Source organism: Pleurodeles waltl, chromosome 8 (assembly GCF_031143425.1).
Source record: "Pleurodeles waltl isolate 20211129_DDA chromosome 8, aPleWal1.hap1.20221129, whole genome shotgun sequence".
Lineage (NCBI taxonomy): Eukaryota > Metazoa > Chordata > Amphibia > Caudata > Salamandridae > Pleurodeles > Pleurodeles waltl.
In genome coordinates, this window is record NC_090447.1 from 19,942,599 (window position 1) to 19,967,801 (window position 25,203).

Here is a 25,203-nt window from a genome sequence, read left to right on the forward strand (position 1 = left end):
CTCGTTCATGTTCCCCAAAAGTCTTTCTCCTCACAACAGTCTTCAATTGTCTACCAGTGAACTGTCCTCATTTACTGTCGCCTAGCCTCTAGTCTCTGCTCATCCTTCATTCTATCTCCCCAAGGTGCCCTGTCCACTTTTGTTATCTTCGAGCCTCCTTTCTTCTCCCAACAGCAAGCTGTTTTTGCTGACGGAACTTAGCTCATTTCTTTACTCAGTCTCCTTTTTCTGCTCAGCATCCTCCTATCATCTCTCAGTGTCATAGTCTCATTCCTTGGCCTATACTCAGCATCCTTCTCCCCCACCTTGTGTCTTGCCCCATTTCTTTCTCCCTTTGGCTCCTTTAACCACACATTAGCCTTCATTATTCTTCCTCTTCTACTTCCACCTAAATTAATTTTCCTTGTAAATTATTCATTCTTCTTTTCTATCTACTCTTAATCACTTTTTCCCACTACATGCTCAGTAGTACCTTATTTCTTTGTCAGCGTATCACAATATTCTCCTAGCTACGCCTGGGACCCTGTCCACTCTCTTTTCCTCTTAGCCTCCCCTCTCTTTTCCGCACATCTTCTTCCTCTTTTAGCTTTTACTTGTTCCATTCCCTCTACAGTAATCTTTCTCCCATCACAACCTTATTATTATCCTTCCTCTGCTAGGGTTCATCTCACCATCTTCTCAAGGGCCTTTTGTCTTACCAATTCTATGTTTCATCTCATCTTCTCAAAGTTTTCTGTTTCCCGCCCATCTTCTTAAAATGTTTCTTCACCTACCTGTACTTGTGATGAATGCCAAGATTTTTGTAAACCCCAGGTGATACATTGAAAGCGGGTATATTGATATTTGAAAAAAAAAACATGGCTCATCTGAAAAACTTCAATTTAGGGCACCATTGCAAGGGGTTAGTGAATTGAGAATCGATCAAAAAGCTGCACTTTTCAGTCAAATGAATTGATGATAAATATAAAAATAGAAATGATATAGCGACAGACCACACAGTGAAATCTACACTGCACATTTTTATACAGAAAATTACTGCAGTAATCAAAAATAGTACAGTGGTCATATGCTCCTGTTTGTGCTGCAAACGTGATGGAACAACAACAAGAAATGGAAACGGGTGGTGAGAAAACGATTCAGTTGAACATACCAATGTTTTTCTAATGTCTTTTAAGGTGAACTCCTTCAGTGGTATTATCTGCTCTTTTGTCCACTCACAATAAGCTGACATTTTAACCCCTTATGCCCTAATGACTAAACAATCTGCAGTTCATCATAGGAACAAAAGAGTTAGTGATAGTTCCTGTCCCACTACAGTCTGTGAAGCATGTTACTGAGAAAACGAAAACCGAGGAGGAACTGTCCATGCCAGTGGCACATGGAAGGTCTCTCAAGAATATTTTGGTTAGCAGCAAAAGTCAAGGGGCAGGGCAAACACAAAATGCGGAAGTTATTGAACAAGGAGCAGGTATCCAAGATGGACAAAAAAGTCATCCAATCATTGACAAGATGTCCAAAACCCATTCTATGTACTGTATTGGAGTCAATAGGTCTTAAGCAACAGACAAGTGAGACCTAAAAATTAGATGTGTTTGGAAAAAAGACAGTGTTTCTCATTATTATAGGAAAAGTGAGATCAGAGGAATTCTAGATTCATTACTAATGATTGTGCTATACAAGTCAGTGTAAGGTGAAAAGAATGATACAAAACAAATCTTGAGTATTGGCCAAAGAACTATCAAAAACATTCCATGAAGAAAATAAGCCATCTTCCCATTAAAGTAGGCAATGATCCACCAAATTTGTCAAAACATAAATGACTATAACAATTATACGTATCAAAAACTCACCGTAATGGGCTCCATCAGTAGTTGTGTCAGTTGAGGGAATGTCTGTTATTACCCTGTGTTACGTTATGTTATGTTATGCTACATTACACTATGTTCTGTTATGTTAAGTTATGCTATGTTATAGGTGGATTTGTAGAGCGCTATTAATCACCTGTACGTGTATCCAGGTACGTGAGCAGGTGATTGGGCATATGATTCCCACAGATTTATTCGAACAACCAGGGCTTCAGTTTCTTGTGGAACTCAAGAAGTGAGGAGGAGGCTTTAATATTCTGGGGAGGTCATTCCATGTTTTGGGTGCAATGTAGGAGAACAAGCAACCTCCTGATGTGGAGGATGTATGGGAGAATGAGTCAAAGCATAGGTGTCTGGTCGGCTGGTAAAAGTGTATGAGGCTGTTGAGGTATGTTGGTCCAATGTTGTGTGGGGCTTTGTATGTGTGAGTGAAGAGTTTGAGTTGGCTGTGTTTCTGAATGGGGAGGCGTGGAGCTCCTCTAGGTGTGGAGCAATGTGGGTGTGGCGTAAGAGGTCCAGTAGGAATCTGGTGGCATTCTGGATGGTTCTGAATCTTCATAGGGGTTGCTTAGAGACGATGGCGTAGTGTGTGGTGCTGTACTCAAGCTTGCTTGTGATTGAAGGTTCCAGCTGTCCCCGTGCTGCTGCATTGCTCTTGCTCCTGTCTTCTTGCGTTTTCCTCATTTTTTGGGTGTCTTCTCCTTGCCTTTTCCCCTGTTTTATGTGCCTTCTCCTTGCTTTTCTCTTAATCCAGCTGCTTGCTCCTTTCTTCCCCCTGTTATTTTCATGTCTTCTCCTTGCTTTTTCCTTGTTTTCACTGCTTTCTTGTTGCTTTTTGTCCCACTTTTTATGTGCTTTCTCCTTGCTTTTCTTTCATTCTCACTGTTTTCTCCTTGCTTTTTTGCCCATTCCTTGTATGCCTTCTCCTCGCTTCTCCCTCATTTTCACTGTTCTCTGCTTGTTTTTTCTCCCTTTTTTGACCCTTTTCCTTGCTTTTCCCTCATTTTTCAATTTTTTCTCCTTGCTTTTTCCCTCCTTTTTTGTGCAGCTTCCCCATGCAACTCCAGACCATTACCTCACTTCTGGAATTCCAAAGGGTCCTCAAGACCTGGCTGTTTAAATGAGCCTCCGGGACCTGCAAGTGTCTGGAATACTCTGTCAGATGATTAGCTGTGCTTTATAAATCCTGATTGATTGGTTGATACTCTGTCACCGGTAATTGTATTGTGCCGTAATTCTGGCCCCATTTTTTTACTTTCTGGTCCTCAGACCTGAGGACTACTTGTCAGGTCACATGGGCCTTGGATAACAGTGCTGGCATCCTGTATTCACAATTTCATCAGACTGGGCTGCGCACCCTACAAGGAGAGAAGATCAGCTACACATAAACTGAAATTGTTAGCCAACACAGATCTAAATATTCCAGTTGGTATATTTAATAGCAGAACCTCAGCAAAAAAAGATAATGGCTCTGGGGCCCACTACCAAAATATGATGCTGACTGCTCGTCAGCCCACCATGTGCCAGTGAGGAAATGTAGGACCATATGTACATAGGCATTTTGAAATCTAAAACCCTGCAATCCACACATTCACAATGGTCTCCACTGAACAATGTGTTATTGCTACCTACTAAATCTGTTTAGTGATTGGGAGAAACCTTTACAAATCACAAAAGGAGGGTCTGTGACTCATCCCAAATTGCATTATTGAATTTAGGAGGGGGCATGAAAGAGGCCTAACTGCAAATCAGTTTGATATATATGGATGGTTTCTGCCTGCTGTCAGCCACAAACCATTGAATAGTTACTGATGTCACAAAGAAGATGCTAACTCATTCACAAAGGAGAAGGTGTCCCTATCCACGGGACACCTGTCTGTGACCCCCAAAATCAGATTGGTACAAGTTTATCTCATGAAACAGAAGTCGCATATTTCAAGAAACATGGGTTAAGTGCCAGGTGCTTATAAAAACCTATAACTGTAGAATTTTGATATCTAAGGGGTCAACATTAGGGGCACTAAAACATAGATTTCAATTGTCAACCAACAGTGGTGGACATTAAGTGCCAGGATATCCAACAGCCGCTTCACACTTTCAAAATTGGACTCTTGTTCAATCTTTTTTATAAAAATACTATATATAAATAAATATATATATATATATATATATACATTATATATATGTTCAACAAAAAGAAGCACTGCACTCCCAAGAGATTCATTTTAACCCATTTAATGGTAATAATCAGCAGCATTTCATCCATTACCACCTACATATATATATATATAAACTAAGGTTAAAGGGATGTTATGTTTAGGTCCTGAAGAATTTACTCGTACAAAACCATAGAGTTCTTTTAAGTAACTATAACTCGTGCCTTAAGGTACCTATAACTCCAGCTCCCGCCATGCACAGCTTTTTCTTAAAACATTTGATTGCTAATGTTTCATTCTTAGTTTTAAGGACGTTCTAGAAATTGTCATGACTGCTGTAATATCAGAGGGTAAGTAGCAGTGAATGCGAAGACACAAGTTATAGTTACCTTAGGGCGCTTGTTATATTTGCTTGAAAGAACTCTAACTATAACTGCTGAATTTCTATGGTTTTGTACAGGTAAATTCAGAACTATAACAACCCTGTAACCTTTGTTTTTTTCAGTGAATTTCTAAGTTTTTAAAATTCTATTTCCTAACTATAACGTCCCTGAAATCTTTGTTGTTTTCAGTGAATTTCTATGTTCTTTTAACATAAAGTAATTTTCATTTCATTTACTATAACTCACACCTTCGCCAATGCACTGCTAATTACCCCACAAGATACATCACTCATGACATCTTTGATAACATCATTGATAATATCGATGTAATATTTGCATTAAAGTTTACGACATAAAATCTGTGCATGATGAGAGGGCAAGTTAAAGTTACCTTAGGGCATGAGTTATAGTTACTTGAGATAACTCTAACTATAATTGGTGAATTTCTATGGTTTCATATGTTTACAATGTGAGCCTAACTGTAATGTCCCTGTAACCTTTGTTTTTTTCAGTAAAAAAAAAATATATATATATGAACATAATGATATAATATATAACAAAAAATGTTGTAGAAAGTATATACATTAACATGATATAAAACAATAATATAACAATAAAAAGCCTGAAAACTATGTATTGAAACATCATGCAAAAATGTTTGTTAATATAGTAGTTTAATAAGGGCTGATGATGAATTAAAACTAACTATATAGGTAGTTCTTAAATCTAGTAGGCACTCTATTCTGGCTTCTATCCATCACCAAGTTGTCATGTTTATCTTCTGATTTTCTACAGTTTCATATTCAAATTCAAATCTGTCATTCTCTTTTCCTTTTCCAAACTTAACCAATCTAATTTTTCTCCACCTTGATCCATCCTCCATTTCCATGTACTTAATACCAACTCTTTTGACCATTTTGGGATCCGGAAATATACATTTAGCTTTGTCACACTCCATGGGAGTTTAACATTAATATTCTGACCCACCTTCACCAAGAAATCAGTTCTGAACACCTCAAATTTCCTTTTTAATACCATACCTCTTGATTGCCCAAAATTATTCACTCCACTTCACCTTCATCAATTTCCACATTTTCACTACTTTTATTCATGTAGACAGTCAATCTGGGTTTCCTTTTTCAAAATCCAAATTATGACTGACCTGTCATGCAATGCATATTCGTTTTAAAAGAAAACTCCATTTGCCTCACATTGTCCAAAATGGGCTTGCAATTTCCCGCAGCCATATGCACAAAATCTCTAATACATTCCTTAACCTGTCATCATGTTCCTTTTCCTCACTGGCAGAAATTCAAATGTCATCCTGGAAACAGCAAACCCCATTGACACCTTCAAACAATTTGTGCATAATGATGTATAAATTATGTTAGATGTGGTAATGGTTCATGCAACTCTATTTAACTGATGAGAAGTCCATTGTTGAAAACCAATTACTCTTCCTTCTAATAGCTAACATTTTATTTAGATTGGGCAGTGGATGCATGTCTACCCATATAGCGTTAGTTAATCCACAGAGGTTTACACACATCCTGATTGACTGATCTGTGTTGCGCACAACAACTATGGGTGGCAACCATTACGTTGACTAAATCTCTTCTATAATCTCATTATCAACCAACTTCTTCAGTTTTTCTTTAACCTTATCCTTCACAGCAAATGGCTAATTTCTCACTTTGCGAACTTAAGTTTGACTACCCCATCTTAAAATAATTTTATGAGTGAAATTCTGAAGTTTACTCAATTCAGTAAACACTCCTGGAAAACTTTGAACAACATTGTCCAGTTCTACAACTGAATTCAGTAAAACAATTGCTCTGCTGCTCCAGGTCAGAGTTATATCCCCATTGCAACCTGCTGCATTAAACCTACTAGTGGTACACCACTCTTTGAAACAAATGCTCTACCACTAATATTTCTATATTTAAATATAATATTAAGCAATATAAGAAAAAGATAAGCTATACAAATGAAAATATTCTCCCGATCTGCCTTCAATTATTTATTAGGTGGGCACACACAAATACTAAGAAACTAATGTCCAAAATCTTTTAAAATCTTGAAGTGATATGATGGTGCCTAGGGCTCTAGAGTCTACTACCATCTGGAAACCTTTACCCTCAATTTCTATCCTTCTTTTCGGACCCCTTATCTTTAGCCACCTTTCTTTGTCATAGTCCATTGTTGTAACTATTTGTCCATTACCACATTTTTCATGAATATCCTCACCAACTAAACAGATACGGTTCGTCTTAATCCTCCAAACCCATTTCACATTCAGACTCCTCACTTAAAGCACCTACCATCCTATTAGAAGTACCAGACTTCTTGCATATCTGTGCATACTGACCAAAATGCTTGCATTTTTTACAAGTTCTAGCTGGGCATCACTTATCATTGGACCAATCAGTCACACTACCACATGTTATACAAACGTTTTAAGCCACTGTTCTATATTTGTACTCATTATTAGTGTTTGCCTATTGGTGTCAATGATGTTATCTTTTCCTACACTCGACTTAACAGCATTTATTTGCTCATGCTTGCCATCACTTTATCTAAGATGTTCCAATGATTTAAAATTAGCCTATTAACACTCATTCATTATTCTCACTAATGTAGATGTTAACCTTTCCCTCTTGCTATGTTGAGGCTTCCAGAAATATAAGATTGTAAGCATTCCACAATTTTACTAAATATTTGAGGTGTGCTCCATCATTTGGTCATTAATGTATTCGCTTTGGTCACCAGTAAATGCACAATTAATCTTTGTAGCTTCAGCTCTGCGTTTTGATGCCAAGCCACTGATCATCTGTTTCACAGGCTCTCTCATTTTCTCTGGTATTCCAGCTTATTTCAGTGACCAACCAACCATTTGGGTGTCAATTAACTATTTCAGGCATTCTGTTGGCATAAGCAATGGTGGTGAATTGCAGGTTACTGTACTTTCTTGCTTCACTCTTCCTTGTCAACATGCACAGACAAGACCAACTCATCACCAGTGTTATAATTCAGAATACAACTCTTGGTGCAAGAAGAAGGCAGGGCTCACTGGCCACAAATATATGATTTTTATTTATTGCAGGGTTCAGGTATATACCTGTAAGAGAACACTCCTCCAGGAGCAGCCTTCCTCTCTCCTCAGTGCCCCTCTAGCCAAAGCCTATCAGTTACTTCACCCTCATAGGTATACATAATATTCCAATCCATCTGACCCATCAGACTGAGTTTAGCATATCCACACACACAGGAAGAAAAGAGAAATCATAACAGAAGTGGGGCCACATGTACGTAGCCTTTTTCTTGTCGCAAACGTCCTGATTCGCAGAATTGGGTCGTGTGCGAAAGAAAAAAGGCTTTTTTGTATGTACAAACCCTATTTTGCGATTCGGTAATCTATTTACCGAATTGCAAAATAGGTTTGTGAGTCGCAAATTAGGAAGGGGTGTTCCCTTCCTGTGAGTCACAGTGCGATGTATGATTGTTTTATGACCGTGAATGCGGTCACAAAACAATCGCAATTAGCACCAATTTCAAATTGGTGCTAACCCATTCGCAAACAGGATGGGGTCCCTGTGGGACCTCTTCCCCTTTGTGAATGGTAGAGAAAATATTTTTTTCGGAGCAGGCAGTGGTCCCACGGACCACTGCCTGCTTTGAAAAAATGAAAAGAAAACTTCTTATTTTTGTTTTTTAAATGCATTGTTTTCCTTTAAGGAAAACGGGCTGCATTAAAAAAAAAATAGCTTTATTTAAAAGCAGTCACAGACATGGTGGTCTGCTGTCCCCAGCAGGTCACCATCCCTATGAGTGCAGCCATTCCCAATGGGGTCGCAAATTGCGACCTACCTCATGAATGTTAATGAGGTAGGTAATTTGTGATGTACACTGTTGTACATATGGTTTTGCAACTCGCAACTCGCAAATGAGTCGCAAATTGCGAGTCACAAAACTCTGGGTCATACATCTGGTCTTTTCCACAATCTTACTTTTCGTTTGTTTGGTAGATACATTTTATAAATATTTTCCCTGTCACTCATTCCAATTCAACCTAAACTTTCAATTCTGTGATTGACTTTTTTGTTCATGAACTGAATAATATACTTAAGCTCTAAATTGCTTTAAATACATAAACCTCGTTACCAAAGTAGGATGTGTACTCTCCTTTCCTACCTGCCATGGTTGGATGCCACTGATGTCCACACAGAAACCATTATTGAAGGGTCCTTGCCCTGGTGTGCAGGACATCAGAGAGTTCAAAGCATGAGCAAAGGCATAGACTGCAAGGTAACTCTGGTAGGTGTAGCTCAGATCACTCAGTTCAAACACTGATAAGGTTTTTTTATCCAAAGATTCTATTCCGGAGCAATATGCCAACTGTTCTCCCTTCCCTACTGTAGGTGTAGTATCACTTCCATTGGTGTGTGGCCACTGACATTTGAAGATCTGCTCCCATAAGAGTTTGGTGAAGATATCATCTGAATTTACGGAAGGTTGCAGGGCGTATAGGAAGTCTTCAAGGCCGGGCATGTTATCTGTATAAAGTGTGAGCCCTAGGCTTCCATTAAGTATTTTCCAGGCTTGGTCAGCAAAAATACCAGGAGAAATAACAAAGTAGGCAGAGAACACCCAGATCTTCCCAGTAACATTGTATGCATAAAGAGTTTCCAATAAAACCTTAACATAAGCCTCTGCACTTTGGACGATAATCACCTTGACTGAATGTGTTTGGATCACATCAACAACTTGTAGAACCTTCTCCTTGGAGTACCGTAGGTGAATCTTTTCCATGAATGCCACACAGCCACCATTCTCTTCAATCACCTTCTTAACATGTTGGCCACCTTGCAAACCAAGCTCATCATCAGAAACAATCATTCCCACCCACGTCCAACCAAAGTGCCCCATTAGCTGTGCCAGGGCAATGTTCTGTATGGTACTTCCTGGGACAGTGCGGAGGAAGGATGGAAATTGGTGCTTGTCACTCAGGATGGAGAGTAAAGCTGAATGGCTGACCTGTCAGAAAAGTGGGTGCAAGTCAGTCATCAAACCTATCATTATAAGTGCAATAAGCCCCAGGCAGACAGTGTACTTCTACAATATACACCGAAACACATTAGAAACAAATCAAACATGGAAATATCAATATGCATCAGGTAGAGCAATCTGAGAAGGCCAGTTGTGTATAATCCACAAACCCGGTGGATTCATTCGACATTCAAGATCCTGGATGAGAAATAATACCGCTCATGGCACCTGCATTGTTTGAAAAGCCCTTAATGATTTGTAGCTTTTTTGTCAGGTCCGGGGGCTTTAGCAATATTAGGGCTTTTGACAACTGGAGTGCACTCAGGAGAGGCCATCCACCCTTCATCAGAGAGTCAGTGGCCATGGATTTAAGTGAATCCCAATCCATTGGCGTCACTCACCAGGGCCCCCTTCTGACTCATGCAAAGGAATGAGGATAGTATCTTTGTGGTTGACATCTGGAAAGAGTGCATTTCTCAGTCTTTTTGTTGGTTCTACTTACTACTTTAGACCCACTAATTGTGGACAACCGGTAAATACAATGCTTCGCCAAGAATGATTGAATTCTCAAATTAACAAAAGAGTTGTGGTGTCCTGAAAATATAAACCAACAGCAGAGCAAGTGCCCCAACTCCTACAGATGAATAATTGCTTGAGTGACCCTGCAAGAAGTTGTACATGTGGGGAAAATATCAGCATCAGCAATACATGTAACACACGGAAATTGAGAACACTGATCTATAACTTGATGCTTTTACACATAATAAGCAATACCGGTAAAGTGATTTATCTTAGCCCTGGAAGTGAAATAGACAATATTTGGATTACAAACAACATTTCTGTGCTTCTGGACATTTAAAAATCCTCCCAAAATAACTTAATGGAATGCAACTTTAACATATAGGCCCTCATTACAACCCTGGCGGTCAAAGACCGCCAGGGCTGTTTTGGAGGTTGCACCAGCAACAGGATGGTGGTGCAAACTCACATATTACGACCGCTGCGGAAGCGCCACCGTCGTTTTTCCACCACGTTGGTCCCGGCAGAATTAATCCGCTTGCAGCGCTGCCCAGGGGATTACGAGTTCCCTTCCCGCCAGACTTTTCACGGCGGTAGGAACCGCCATGGAAAGGATGGCCGAAAGGGGAGTCGAGGGGCCCATGGGGACCCCTGCACTGCCCATGCCTTTTTAGATCTGGCTTGAAAGTGTAGCTTTCAACATTACCTTATGCAATCGACAAAAAAGAGCTTGGAGAGTCCTAATTAGCAAGGGGCTTAGACTCAACTCACATGTTGGTCCATCTGAAGACATGATTTGAATGGGTTTTATTTGTGTGTTTGAACTAAAAAGAATGCATGTCTTGAATCTTTTTACCTGTGGCAACATTTATACTTGATGCAGAAGGACTGAGTTGGTTATGGTGGCAATCCAATGATTATGACTATAGTATGATCTGTTTATAATGAAATATTATGATATAAGTAATATGTCTGACATATTTATTGTGAAAAAGATGTGTTAAAGTCGATAGGCATTAAGGTCGGAATTGTTATTATTCCATATTGAAGACTAGAGATAGGTATTTTGTTTTATGAAATATCACACATTACTGTAATAGTCAGGGCTTTGATTTTGGCTCCAGACACTCACTCTGCCAAACCTACATATTGTGAAAAGCATGCATTAAAGTCAATAGGCTTTTAAGGATGGCTTGTCATTACACTCTGCTAAAGCCTGTAGGCAGGTATTTTGTTACATGAAATCTCACATATTACCATAGTAGTCAGGGGTTTTGATGTTGGCGACCCGCCATAATAAATTCATTATTAGGCTCTCTTAGGCGAGATATTAGTTTGCTTTACTAACTGTAATTTAATAACTTTTGTAATTTTATGATCGTATGCTGGATGGTTGCATTGTGGAATGCTTACGCTCAATACAATAGGCTTAATTTGTTATGATGACAAGCCAATGATAAAGGCTATATGCCTGAATGTTTATTGTGTAACGTTACAATAAAGGCAATAGGCCTGACAAATGGATAGTGAAAGGCATATGTTAAAGTCAATGGACATTTAAGGGTGTATTGTTTACTTTTACAGATATGTTTTTGTCAGATGAAATCTCTGATATTTCCTTGGAAGTCAAGTAGCATATTTAACAAACAGTTGGGTCGCTCAACGGGGAGTAAGAGTTAGATTTTTCAAGCCATGCAAGGTTTCACAAATCATTGCATTGTGTTGCTCTGCCCTGAGAAGGCATTCCATGGATGGAGCATTGGTGTTCCTACTCATCCACCCATGGATATTGGTGCATTCCCACATTTACCATTACCTGTAGACCTGGGAATGCATCAAGATCCTATGCCTCCCCAGGTGAGGAGTAACAAGGAGAAATATCTTTATTTCCCAAGTTACATTAAATACTGGTTGCAGAGCTTTGAGAGGTTGTGCACCAACAGTGTGTCGTGCAGCAACAGTTCCAAGTAGCTGGGATGCAAGGTCTTGCATTATGCAGAGGTGGTTATGAGGAGCTGTGGGTCCTGCATCAAGCATGTGTCACGAAGTGGTGGTTCCGAGGAGCCGCATGATTGTGATGTGCGGTCCTACATCGAGGATGCGTCACACAGCGGCAATTTTGAGGAGTTGCCACTCCTGCTTTGGGGATGCATTGCATAGTGGTGGTTCCAATGCAAGGCTGTGATGTCATGCATCAAGCTGCGTTGGTTCACGTAGGACCACAGCTGGACTAGCAGAGCATCTTCAGGCCCACTTCCAAAGATCCAGGAATAGGTTGATACCACTTGTGAGGCAGGAATCACAGCAGGCAGAGCCAGGTGCAGGGTTCAAGGTAGTTGAAGACTTTTCTGTCTCTGATGCTCTGATCAGGACACCAGCCAACTAGCCCCTCAAGTCACTCTGGTAGTCTTGTTTTCCAGACATAGGTCCTGTCCTTCCCCCTCAACCAGCCAGGCATCATGGTAGCAAAGTAGCAGTCCTTCTTGCAGCAGAGCAGCACAGCAGCCCTTCTTCTGAATCTTCCACAGGTTCAGATGTGTACTCAAGAGTTGGGTCTTAGTGTCCAATATTTATACCTGATGCCACTTTGAAGTAGGAGAAGCATTTAGAGTCCTCCCCTTCTTCTCATCATTCAATTCTATCCTCATTGAGATGTCATTGTGAGAGCTGGAATCCTTGGTGTGGTTTCTGCCTGTCGTTTTGCCTCTGCTTCCTGTGTTTTTGACTGTGTTCTGGATTTTGTTTTTGCTGGTTTTTGGTACTCTGGGCACTTTACCACTGCTGACCTGTGCTAAAGTGCAAGTACTCCATGTGTAAATTGTGATTGTGATTGGTTATCCATGATTGGCATATTTGATTTAATAGTATGTCTCTAGTATAGTGCACCTTGTGTACCTAGGGCCTGTAAAGCAAATGCTACTAGTGGGCCTGCAGGACTGATTGTGCCACCCACATGACTAGATCTGTAAACATGACTAAGACCCGCCTTTGCAGAGTCTGAAGTTTTAAACTGTCATTTCGACCTGGCATGTGCACCCACTTGTCATGTCCCAACCTTCCATTTTACTACATGTAAGTTAACCCTAAGGTAGGCCCAAGGCAGCCCCATGGGCAGAGTGCAGTCAGTGTATTTAAAAGGTAGGACATGTACTGGTGAGTTTTACATGTCTTGATAGTGAAATACTGCTAAATTCATTTTTCACTATTGCATGCCTATATTTCCCATAGGTTAACATGGGGATTGTCTTTAAATACCTTTTAAATGTGATGTTTCATTGGGAACAGATAGAGATATGGAGTTTGGGGCCTCTGAACTCACAATTTAAAAATAAAGCTGTTGGTAAAGTTGGTTTTTAGATTGCCAGTTTGAATATGCCAGTTTTAAAAAGTGGGCATTTTCTTGCTTGACCACTCTGTGCCTCTGCTTGCTGCTGAATATTGCCTGGGATATACTGACAGTTAGGCTGTTTGTGAATTCACTATAGACAGTGAGCTGAGGTGTGTTCTGCATTTCCTGGTGGGTTGTCCTGGGCTGGAGTAGAGGGAGAAGCTGACACTTGCACCTGAATAGGGCTGTGCCTGTCCATACACAATACAGTCTCCAACCCCCTGGGCTGTGTCTGGGGCCAGGACAGGGAGAGGCAGAGTCTGGTGCACTACAAAGACTTTCCTTTGAAGTTTGCCTATTTTAAAGGCAGAAATGAGTATAAGTATTGGACTGCAGACCCCACAACTTCAGAACACTTCTGGATCAAGAGGGACCTCTGCCAAGGAGAATAGCTGAAGAGCTGTAAGGATGAGCACTGCCCCTTTGCTGTGTGTGCTTTTCTGGGCTGGCATGCAGTTGCTGCTTCTGCCTTTGAGAGGACAAAGACTGGACTTTGCTGTGTATCATGCTTGTGAAGTTTCTCCAAGGGCTTGGACTGAGCTTGCCCCCTTTTAAGAAGTCTAAGGGACATCGAAGGCTTCATCTGCCAGCACCTGGGCTCTCTTGCTGAGACCCCTGACTTGGAAGTGGTGCCACAGCCAATCCCTGGATCTTTGGAAGGAGAAGCTGGTAAAACCTGAGAGAAAATATACGCACCGGAGCTGAGCAGCAGAAAAATCAATACAGCACCTGCACCACGGCTGAAAAATCTATGCAGGGCCAGTTAAATTTACGCATCGCCTGCTTTAGCTTGGACCCATCATCGTTGTGCATCAGGATTTTCCACGCATCGCCCCTGGGTGTCAAATCTTCAACATTACTGCACGGACCTGAGGCTGTTTGTCCAGTATTCGACCCATTGTTCTCCTGTGGGAAAGAATTGACGCATCGCCTACCCGATGAGGAAAGAATCGATGCATGGCCTCATTTGCGAGTAAGGAATTGACACATCACATGCTTTTTGGACGCAACTTAGTCCCTGCAGCTTTATTTTTGACTCACACCAGATACTTTGTGTTAAAACAACGCATCCATTGATTTCTGTGGTACTAAGACTTTTTTTACTTTAAAATTTCATATCTTTGCCTGTGTATGTTAGAATTTTGTTGGTTTGGTTAGATAAATATTGGTTATTTTTCCTAAATTGGTATGGCGTCTTTTTGTGGTGTTTTCACTGTGTGGCTGTGTGTGTTTGTTCAAACACTTTACACATTGCCTCTGAGCTAAACCAGACTGCTCGTGCCAAGCTACCAAGGGGGTGAGTAGGGGTTATCTTAGTTGTGTGACTCCCTTTCCCTGACTAGAGTGAGGGTCCCTACTTGGGCAGGGTGTAAACTGACTGTCAACTAGAGACCTTATTTCTAATAGTCATCATCGTCACCATCCATAAGAAACCTTAATCTTCACTCAATACATCCTGGTCTCCCTTGTATCACTCCCCCATCTTGTTACCCCTCATCCCATAGGAAGGTGGTCTATGTATTTTCTCATGCCAGCTTAGCTGCCTGTTCCACCTGCCCAGTGTGACCATCCTCTCCTTTTCTCTCGATCACCTTCAATAATTGTCCATATCTCTGTCCATCTTCCTCTCATTTCCTTCCTTCCTCCCGAGTTCAACATTACCTCTGACATCACCAAGGGAGCCAGCCCTGGCCCTCACTCACCATTTCATCTCTTGCTCTCTTCTTTCTTCGTTTGCAGTCTTTTCACACCAGTCCTTCAACTGCAGCTTGATTCTGTGTAACCTGAAGTTCACTGGTTATGGCTCCAGTATGCTCAATTTTGCTTATTTCTGCATCACTTACTTCTAGCCAGTTTCCTTCTTCTCTGTTTCTCCTTTCCATCTTTTCTTGCTTTTCTCATGTGCTACCTCATTGTTTCATCCAGCTATCACCTGTCTAGTACCCCACATGCTATTTTCATTGTTAGACCTGTCAGCCTTAAGGTAGGCAAGTAGAAGGAGGTCTTACCAGGGAGGAATTTTTCAAGGCGCAGAGGGAATGTCCAGCCTTGAAGGGCATTAGGCAACAGGCTGAAGCCTGGGCAGCAGGTGACCCCTCTGGTAGTCTCTGCATTTTCTGGGAGGACAACCTCCTGTATAGTGAGCCTAAGGCACACATGCACGGGAAAAAAGGACCCTGGTGGTCCCTCGATGATAGAGAACCTTTCTATTGGGGCTGACTCATGAAATTCCACAGGCAGGATATCGGGCCAGGAAAAGACTTTTCCAAGGCTTGTCCCCTACTTTTATTGACCTCAGATGAAGGTCTCTTCAGATGTCTATTGTAGAACCTGCTTGAGCTGCCAGGCCAGTTGGAAGACAGGGCAGAAGCTCAAAGTTCTGCTGCCTCCCTTACCTGTTGTGGGCACTCCCTTTGGGAGAGTAGGCACTGACCTTGTAGGACCCATGGATCCAGTTATCCTGGTTCTGATGGTTCATGTGAGTAGATACCCAGAGGCCATACCCCTGAGGTCTACTACTGCACCGGCAGTGGCAAGGGCCCTGATGGGAATTTTTACCCCAGTGGGTTTTCTCAAGAAAGTGGTGTCTGGCAGGGGCACCAAAGATATGTCTACTTACATGTAGTCAATGTAGAAAGTGTGTTGACTTACTTATAAGTTACTTATAAGTTCTCCAACCCATACCATCCACAGACCAGTGGGCTTGTTGAGAGATTCAACAAGACCCTCAAAGACATGATCAGGAGCCCACCTGAGCCTCTGAGGTGTAGGTGAGACATCCAATTGCCACGCCTACTCTTTGCTTACAGAGAGGTGCCACTTCTACAGGATGTAGTTAGTTGTATGCTGGCCTTCAGAAGCCACATGGCCAAGTTGTGAAAGGAAGCTTCAGTCAACGTAGAGGCTGACCATGAAGTGACGAAGCAGTGGTTTGACCAAACAACTGCTCCCGTAGAAGTGCTACCTGCGCAAAAGGTATAGCTGATGGAGACTGTTGAGAGGAAGGGGGAGGCTGCCTACTTGGTTGGCCTCAGGACTCCCAGGCACCACATCATGGTTCTTCACCTCAACCATCTCAATCCCCACTTAGAGATGCCTGGGGTCAGCAAGTTGCTGGTGACTGATGGAGGGAAGGTAGTGAAGAGTAAACCTCTCCCTGATCTCTTAGCCTCCAAAAAGAAGGGTGGATCAGTGGAAGGTATGAACCTTTCCCCTACCCTGACTCCTGAACAGCAGAGGGACTGTCACTAGTAGGTGGGTCAGTTCTCCTCACCATTTTCCCTCACTCCTGGGGTTACACACCTGTGCATCCATAACATTGATACGGGGGACAATCTCCCTGTCAAAAATAAATTCTTAGGGTGTCTGAGAAAGGGAGGGCCAAAATTAAGTAGGAAGTCCCCCAAATGATAGAATTAGGAGTGACTGAACCTTCTAGTAGCCCCTGGTTGATCCCTGTGCTGTTGGTACCAAATGCTGCCCCAAATGGCACTTCACCTGGAATCAACTTCTGTGTAGATTAAAGGGGGCTCAATTCAGTCACTAAGACTGATGCTCATCCCATTCCTAGGGCAGATGAGCTGATTGACAGATGAGGGGCTGCTCAGTTCCTGAGTTTTAACCTTACGTCAGGATACTGGCAGATTGCCCTATCTGAAGGTGCCGGGGAGAGATCAGCCTTTACTACTCCAGAGGGTCACTATAAATACAGAGGGATGCCCTTTGGGTTCAGAAATGCCCCTTGCCACCTTCCAGAGGCTGGTGAACCATAGTTTGGCCGGCATGGAGGCCTTCAGTGCTGTTTACCTGGATTTCATAGCTGTCTTCAGAAGCAACTGGAAGGACTACCTCTTTCACCTCCAGGAAATGCTTCAGGCCCTGCTTAATGCAGGTCTGACTATCAAGGCCAGCAATTGCCAGAGAGGGCAGGGGTCTGTGGTGTACTTTGGACACCTGGAGGGTGGGGTTTAGGTGCAGTCCCTGCAAGCCAAGATAGAAACCATCATGGCCTGGGAGACCCAAAAGACTCAGGCACCCATAATCGAGCTTGGCATTTTGCCAAACCAGCGGTGGAGGGGTGGTGGTGGTCGAGTCCTGGTCCGTCACGGCAGTGCTGAGTTCAGCACTACCATGCTGATCACGAGTCCTCTTTCTGACAGCCTTTTCATGGCGGGTCCCCACCATGAAAAGGCTGGCAGAAAGCCAGTGTTGGAAGCCTCCTACTACCAGCACCCTCGGAATGCACACTGTCTGCTATGCAGATAGTGTGCATTCCGAGGATGCTGTTGTGCCAAGGCATTGGCCTCAGCTCCCTTAAGGGAGCCAATGCCATGGTATTGTTTCTGCCGCTCTGACCGGCGGAAATGTCATAATACAATGCTTCCACCAGTCAGTCCTGTGGAAACATCATAATAGAACTGGGATGGAGGCTGCCGGTATGACTGCAGCCTCTTTCCAGTTGCTTTGGCTGTCAGATCATTCCGACCGCCAAAGTTGTAATGAAGCTCTTGGACAGAGGTGAGAGCCTTCATATACCTGACAGAATATTACAGAAGGTTTGTCAAAGGGTATGGCACCATTGTTGCCCCCTTGACAGAACTGACATTAAAGAAACAACCCAGATATGTGACAGAGGCATGTCAAAAATCATTTGACTCCCTGAAGCTGGCCATGTGCACAGTCCCTGTGCCTAAGGACCCTGACTTTTCCAAAGAATTCATAGTACAAACTGATGCCTCAGATTGTGGCACAGGGGCCGTACTATCACAGTCTAATGAAGAGGGCCTAGACCTGTTTGGGATTCACTACTGGATTCAGACAGACACAGGCCCCTCAGGTAGCTAATGAAAATGAGGAGAGAGAATCAAAAATTGTTGAGGTTATTCATCTCCCTACAGGGAATGGACTTTACAGTGGAACACAGACATGGGACAGACCATGCCAATACTGATGGTCTCACCATGTTCTTTCCCCTTAGTGATGAGCTCTCCCAAGAGCTTGTGTAGCTCTTTCCATTGTATCTGGTGGGATACATGCTAGATCTGTCAGCCTTAGGTTAGTCTTCCCCCAAACATTGTGACTGCTTTGCCTTACTTTTGCTGATCTGTTTTTGTTGGCCTTAGGACTCTGGGCACTTTACCACTTCTAACTAGTGCTAAAGTGCATGTGTTCACTCCTCTAAACTATGGAAACATTGGTATAGCCAAACTTGGCATACTTAATTTACTTATAATTTCCTAGTAAAGTGCACTATATGTGCACTGGGCTTGTAAAGGAAATGCTACTAGTGGACACTGACTGTGCCATCCACTTAAGTAACCCTTTAAACATGTCTCAGGACTGCCACTGCAGAACCTGTGTGTGCAGTTTGACTGCCATGTCGCCTTCCAATTTACAACCCCATGCCAAGCATTAAACTCCCTTTATTTACATATAAGTCACTGCTAATGTAGGCCCTAGGTAATCCGCAAGGTCATGGGGTCATGTATTTGAAAGGCAGGATATATACTTTTACATGTCCTGGTAGTGAAAAACTTCCAAATTTGTTTTCCACTACTGTGAGGGCTGTCCCTCTCAAAGGCTAACATTGGGGATTCCTTATTGCATTTAATAAAGTGTAAGTACTGGTTGCGACGGGGTAGAACTATCATGCTGAGTACCTATCAAAAGTTTAATGATAAATCTTCTTTAAAGTTGGATTTTACCATTACAATTTTAAACATTTTTAGAAAGTTAGCATTTTCCTGCTCTTATCCCTGTGTGCTTTCAGCCTGTCTCCAATACAGGTCTGGGCTGGGGTGACATCTGGTTTCCTGCATTCCCTCTAGACAGCCTCACACAAAAGAAGAGTAGAAGTGACTGAGTGCCCATCTGCCGGTTGATGGGCCATCCTAGTTAGGATGGTAGGAAGGAGCTGACACTTATGCCTGAATAGGCAGTGTCCAGCTCCCACGCAAAGGACTGCTTAACCCCCTGTAGTAAGCTTGGAGCCAGGGCAGGAAGGAAGGACCTATGTGCACTTCAAAGACCCATCTTTGAACTCACTCCCACTTCAACGGCACACTGGGTATAAGAACTGGACCTCTGATCCTACCAAATTGGTACACTTCTGATTAACTCTTCCAGGAAAAAGGACTGCTGAGCTGCTACAAGGACTGTCACTTTGGACTGCTGCTCTGAAAGAACTGCTTTTCTGTTGTGCTGCCCTGCTGAGGAAGCACTAGACCCATCTCACTTGAACCCAGGGTGGTAAAAATTCCACCTTGGTAAAGCTTCTTTGCCTAACCATCTGGTGCCTGTGTCCTGGGTCACATGGCGATGATTGACCTTTGTGTATTCTTGCCAGCTGGTGTGACAAAGGGGAAGTACGTGTTGGCAGGATGGGAAGGACAGAGCTGTTCCCAGCCCCACTTACATTTCAAAGGAGCTAACTCTACACTTTCACAAGAAACTAGACACCCAGCTTTTGTCAAGTGCAGACCTATTGAAGCCTGGGCAAGGAGGAAGACAATTCCAAAGCCATATGTGGGGGAAAACTCAAGAGGTTTCTACCACTTCAAACCTGGAACCAGGTATATTAATTGGATCCTAAGACCCACTCTTCAGTTCATTCTTGAACCTGCAGAAGACACTCAGAAGGCCTGCCTTGAACCTTCAAAAAATAGCCCTGCTGCTTGAGGACTGGCTTGTTGCTTGAAAGCAGTACTATTAAAATGAATCCAAGGGCTAGGTGGCTAGCCTCCTGTTCTGATTTACAGGGACACAAAAAATACCAACAACTTGAAACCTGCATCTCGACCCTGCCTAAAGCAAGTGTTACCCTCCAAGTGGTGCCTTGTCAGTTCTGGTCCTCTGGAAGTGGTGCTAAAAATGCCCAAACAGACAGTATCCAAAATTGAGGAATTGAAACAATTTCAGCCAAAACATGCTCTGTGAATTGACAAGAGACTGGCCCTTCTTGCTTGTCGATTTGATCAAGGTGAATCACCTGTAGGCCTGACTCTGTGGTAGCTTCAGCTACATTCTTTTCTGGAGCAGCAAATCAGACAGTCCTCACAGAAGGAGTATTTAGCTTTGTGAGGCCCTGGTTGGCTTTAGCCAGCAGCTTGTTCCCACTGGAGATTTTCAACTCCTAATAAAAGTGACAAAGCCTGAATGTATAAATATTCCAGTGGTTCCCGGATGACAACTCCTCCTCGGACACCGCTGGCTGTCCCATTGAGGGGTTAGGGCATTGCTCCCTAACCTTTTTCCCCATGTAAGTCTAAACTGCAGTCTCTGTGTGTGACAGTGAACAAGAATATACAAAGTGTGCATGATAGAGTCTCCTTACTTGCCAAGACATGTGTAGTGTGTGTTTTTTCTCCTGTCAATGCAATGTTGGATTCTGAAGCTGCTTCAGACTGTGAGAAATCATATAAAGTGCAGATGTCTTGGCTGGTGAGGAGAACTCATCAAGGCTGTCACACACTTTTTGTTTATGCTGAGCACTGCCAGGCAGTGCTCTCAGTGAGCGAAGGGAGTCCATCAGGCAAGCCTTACAGCTCTCTAATAGGGAGCTGTTTCTTAGAGCTCTAACGAATCGCAAGGTCCAGAGTCAAACTTACAGAGTGATTGATAATGCAGGGCCAAATCAGGATCTGTGATGTCAATCAATTAATCTATGATTAGAAACCTTGCAACACAGGAACCTCAGAGGGAGGGAGCTGGTCCATGTTCCAAAGTTTCAGCATTGGCCACTGAGGAGGACCTGAAGTGGAATACTGCAGCGGTTAAGATGAAAAATGAACGCTCTGAAAGTGCTGCGCATGTGTTTGAATACTAGAGGGGGGCAAGTGTGTGGGTGACTGTATGTGTATATGTGAGAGAGAGAGCGTATATTTTTGATAGAGGAAGCGGGAGAGATTGAGCGTGTGATAGAATGAATGAGTGAGAGACAGACAGGGAACTATTGAAAGTACGAAAGCGAATGAGTGAGACAATGATTGAAATAAGGAGAGAAAGTGAGGGAAACTATGAATGAGAGAATGAGTGAGAGTCAGTGAGTGAAGGGAGTGAGACACAGTAAGCGTGAGAGTGACAGTGAAAGTGTGAGGAGAGTAAGAGTTAGTGAGAGTGAGGAAGTGAAGAAGATAGTGTGAGAGTGAGAGACAGGCGAGTGAGTGGGGAGAGAGTGAGTGAAGCAGAGAATGAGTGCAGGAATGGGTGAGAGTAAGTGAAAGTGACAGAAATAGTGAGAGATTGTGCCAGAACAAGTCAGAAAAGAGTGACAGAGAGAGTGATAGAGAGAGAAAGTAAGTGAGAGACGGGGTCAGAGTGAGTGAGAGAGAGTAACTGAGAGACAGAGACGCAGGGTGAGACAGTTGGTGAGGGCATGAGATAGGATGACCGAGAGAATGAGAGAGTGGGAGTGAATGTGAGCAAGATTGTGATGGTTGTGCAAGAACCTTGTCAAAAGACTCCTTCAAAAACCTACAAAGTTAGTGAGTGGCAGGGAGGATAGAAGCCTCAAAAGTTTGTACCAAATGTATGTGAAAAAGTATGCAATAAAATGCACTATTTGGTTCCATTTTTTCAAACCTTTCTTAGGGGAGCAGAAACCCTCTGAACCTGTGTTTTAGTTAGTCCACCTTTGCTCCCTAGGTCATTTAAATTTGTGGAAAGGGCTACAACCCAATACACTCAATGATCACCACCTGCCATTGCTGAGAAGCCTCCATACGTCATATTAAAGCAGGAGAAACCTCACATACCCATCTATGTATAATGAGAACATTGCAATGTGGGAGCTCCACTGAGGACAATGGAGCGGCTCTGGGCTCATGGCTGGTGTAACCCGGAGCTCCAACATTCCAATGTCTGTCTCGATGTTTCTCTTTTTTAGATTTAGACCATTCTACCCTCAGTGGGTGGGATGTTCTAATAGCCTTTATGCCTTGGGCTTTACTGGTTGTTAAAGGTTCTCTCCTTCGTTATCACTCAGATGCAGGGCCTTTAACAACTGGTATAGTTCTCGGCATCAGGCTATGAGGCTATAATATGTTCCATATTCTTATGTTTGCTATAATTTAGCTTGTGTCCACCACCACTTCCAAATAATTTTAGGTGCTTACTCTTTCTAACTTGGCCTTGGTAATGAATCGTGTATAATTAGGTTTGTTTTTGCCAAATAACTTTGCTTGGGTTTTGTGGAAATTAATAACCAAGTAGAATCACTTACACTAGGTACTCATTGACTTTGAAACCTATAAACAAAATGTGTACATGTATTATGTTTTTGTGAAGCATAAAAGTAGCTAAAAGGCAGTGAAATGGACAATGTGTTCTTAACAAGGCAAAATAATTGTTTGTCTAAAACTCCAATTTCTTAACTACATATTAAATAATGTTTTCTTGTTTTCATTACCCACAAACAAGCAGTATTTAACTTTCTCTTTTCATTAAACATTTGCTGTTACAAAAAGGACAATGTTCATGCTTACTTCATCAAAAACACATGTAACACAGAAAGCATCTTAAGCAGCTTGCCATCTCAGAGTTCATGTGCCATTTGCAAACGACTCATCCTTCAGCTTTTATGGTTTATGAAGTCACCAGGGTCTTTTGATATGTGCATGAGAAGTCACAGTGAATAGTGGGCAGGAGGAACTTCCATGCTTTACCTGTGGGTAGTGAAGAGGTCCCATGATTCGTGCCATCGGGACGGTTAAGGAAGACATGGTCTCCCCAATGATGCCGGCCAGTGCCGGGTGATGTGGTGACCTGTATCCAGGAATCAGACTGTTTCTCCCAGAGAGTAGCTCTAGGGTACCCCTGATGGCTCTGACCTCAGACAAGCAGGAATCAAAGATCTGGAAGCCCAGTGTGATATTGGGTAGAAAGCTGGGAGTTTGATTAATTTCTTCTATGGCATAAACCATCCCTAGTACGTCCCTGTAGTAGCGAATGACGAGCCTGAAAGATAACAGCATATGTGTTAGACAATATCAGATGCTACACTGAAACGGTATTATACCCCCCAATCAGTGCTTACTGTGTAAAAAATAAGTGCACGGCTCTCGTCACGAGGCACTGCACCTTGCACCACACATTGCTCCGGCCATGCTGCCAATGATAGTAACAAGAGATCCAGGCCCCTAAAGCTATAAGAAAGGCTTCAGTGGCAGATAATAGTCATTTTATTGTATATTGAATTAATACCTAACTTTTGTTTTGGTCATCTCTAAATTAGCCAGACAGCGCCACCTTGTGGCAGATTGTCACAAGCACTGGTGTTGACAATTAAGTGCCAGTGCTGAGCACCGGAAACCACTGGCTCAAATTAAGTACTGCCCAATATTTGTACTCTCATGAAAGAGGTGGCATGTATTTGATCAATATAGTGCCCAAAATGGGTTCTGCTCAGTGAGATTTGCCATTCCAGCCACCTGATCAACACACAAAAGCCCTCATGGACATTTTAAGATGCTAAAGTCAACAGCAGAATTGCAGTAAACAATATTTTTACTTGTATGGCGATGAAAATGCAATGTTGCACCACAGGCAAGAGACAGAACCAATGGCAAAGCCAATTGATTTGGCTTTGTGGTTGGAAAGTATATGGTAACAAGTGGGAGAATTGTATCTGTACTACCCCCTCTTTGACCGACAAAGAAAATCCATTAATGAAGCAACATATTGACATGCAGAATATGGAAGCTGTTATAACACTGAACGCACTCCAAATAATGCACTCTTACTAACTGCTCCTTACGTCGCGGCTGCAGCCTGAGAAAGACACTACGTGGCACCCATCATAAATGGGACTATCCAACAATTTGCAAAATGCCACAGCTTTACCAGACAGCTCTTCCAAGCAATGGCAAACCATGAAAGAAACATGAAAGCTAATGGGTTAAGAGGGCTAACCCAAAGCCAGCTCGTTTTCTGTCATTTTTAATTTTTAGAGTTCAAGGGGGTGATTTACTAACATTGTGTGCTGGGTTTGCTTAATAAAAGTGGTGCAACCCAGCACAAATTGTTTTTTTTATTATTTACTTTCCAGCACATAACTTGTTTTGCGCTGGAAATTGACTAAAAGTAATGCAAGGTAGGGTGAAGTGCTGCTTTGCGTTACGTAGCGTCAAGAGTGCGCTACATGGGCATTCCCATGCATCCACCCACCCTTTTTGATGCAAAACCCTATCTACCAAAAACGTGAAAAACTGTTTTGCATCAAACAATAACGCCTTTTGATACCACATGTAAAAGGGAGATTTTTTTTCATTTCTCCTTTCTTTTCCTACTTTGCATGTGTGCTGCACTGTACAGCACACAAACATAGTAGGTTTAAGGTTTAAAAGTTGTCTAAATATAACATTTTGTACTGGGAGCATACCCATCCAGTACAAAGCCTATGCTAGACTCTCGTACACACCACCACTTGCGCTCTGGCTCAAAGCTTTGTGTGAGAGGCACTCAGCAGTAAAGCTCTGTGCCAGCACTAGGGAGAGGGGAGGAGAGGGCTATATCTGTGTAGATGTGGAGCTCTCCTGCTCCCTCCCTGTCATGCAACACAGCACAGCATTTTGTGGCTGCTTCTTTGGGTGACACTTTAGTAAATCTGTCACAAACCTTACTTAGAATAAAGAACCTTACAATCCATTGAGAGATAAGCAGTGTTATAGAATTCTATTACAGGCAAAACAAATGCACATGCCAGCCTGGAGTATGAATGTGAAATACTAGGACAACAATACTACTAAGCCATTTTCAAAAGATTCAAGTGAGCTGAAAGCTTTGAAAGTTCAGGTACAGGGAATATAAACATAGGACTTTTCATTTGTTACAATACAATGCTTTACAAT

At 42.5% G+C, this 25,203-nt stretch overlaps 1 protein-coding gene across 1 annotated transcript in view; it reads right to left on the reverse strand.

Annotated features, from left to right (window-relative positions):
- LOC138249313 (extracellular calcium-sensing receptor-like) overlaps window positions 1-25,203 on the reverse strand; it is a 65,872-nt gene that overhangs the window by 23,308 nt on the left and 17,361 nt on the right. The window contains exons 2-3 of the mRNA XM_069203271.1: window positions 23,020-23,311; window positions 8,596-9,438 (exon numbers count right to left, since the gene is read on the reverse strand). Of these exons, the coding sequence (XP_069059372.1) occupies window positions 8,596-9,438; window positions 23,020-23,311 (1,135 nt within the window). The remainder of the gene's footprint in view (window positions 1-8,595; window positions 9,439-23,019; window positions 23,312-25,203) is intronic.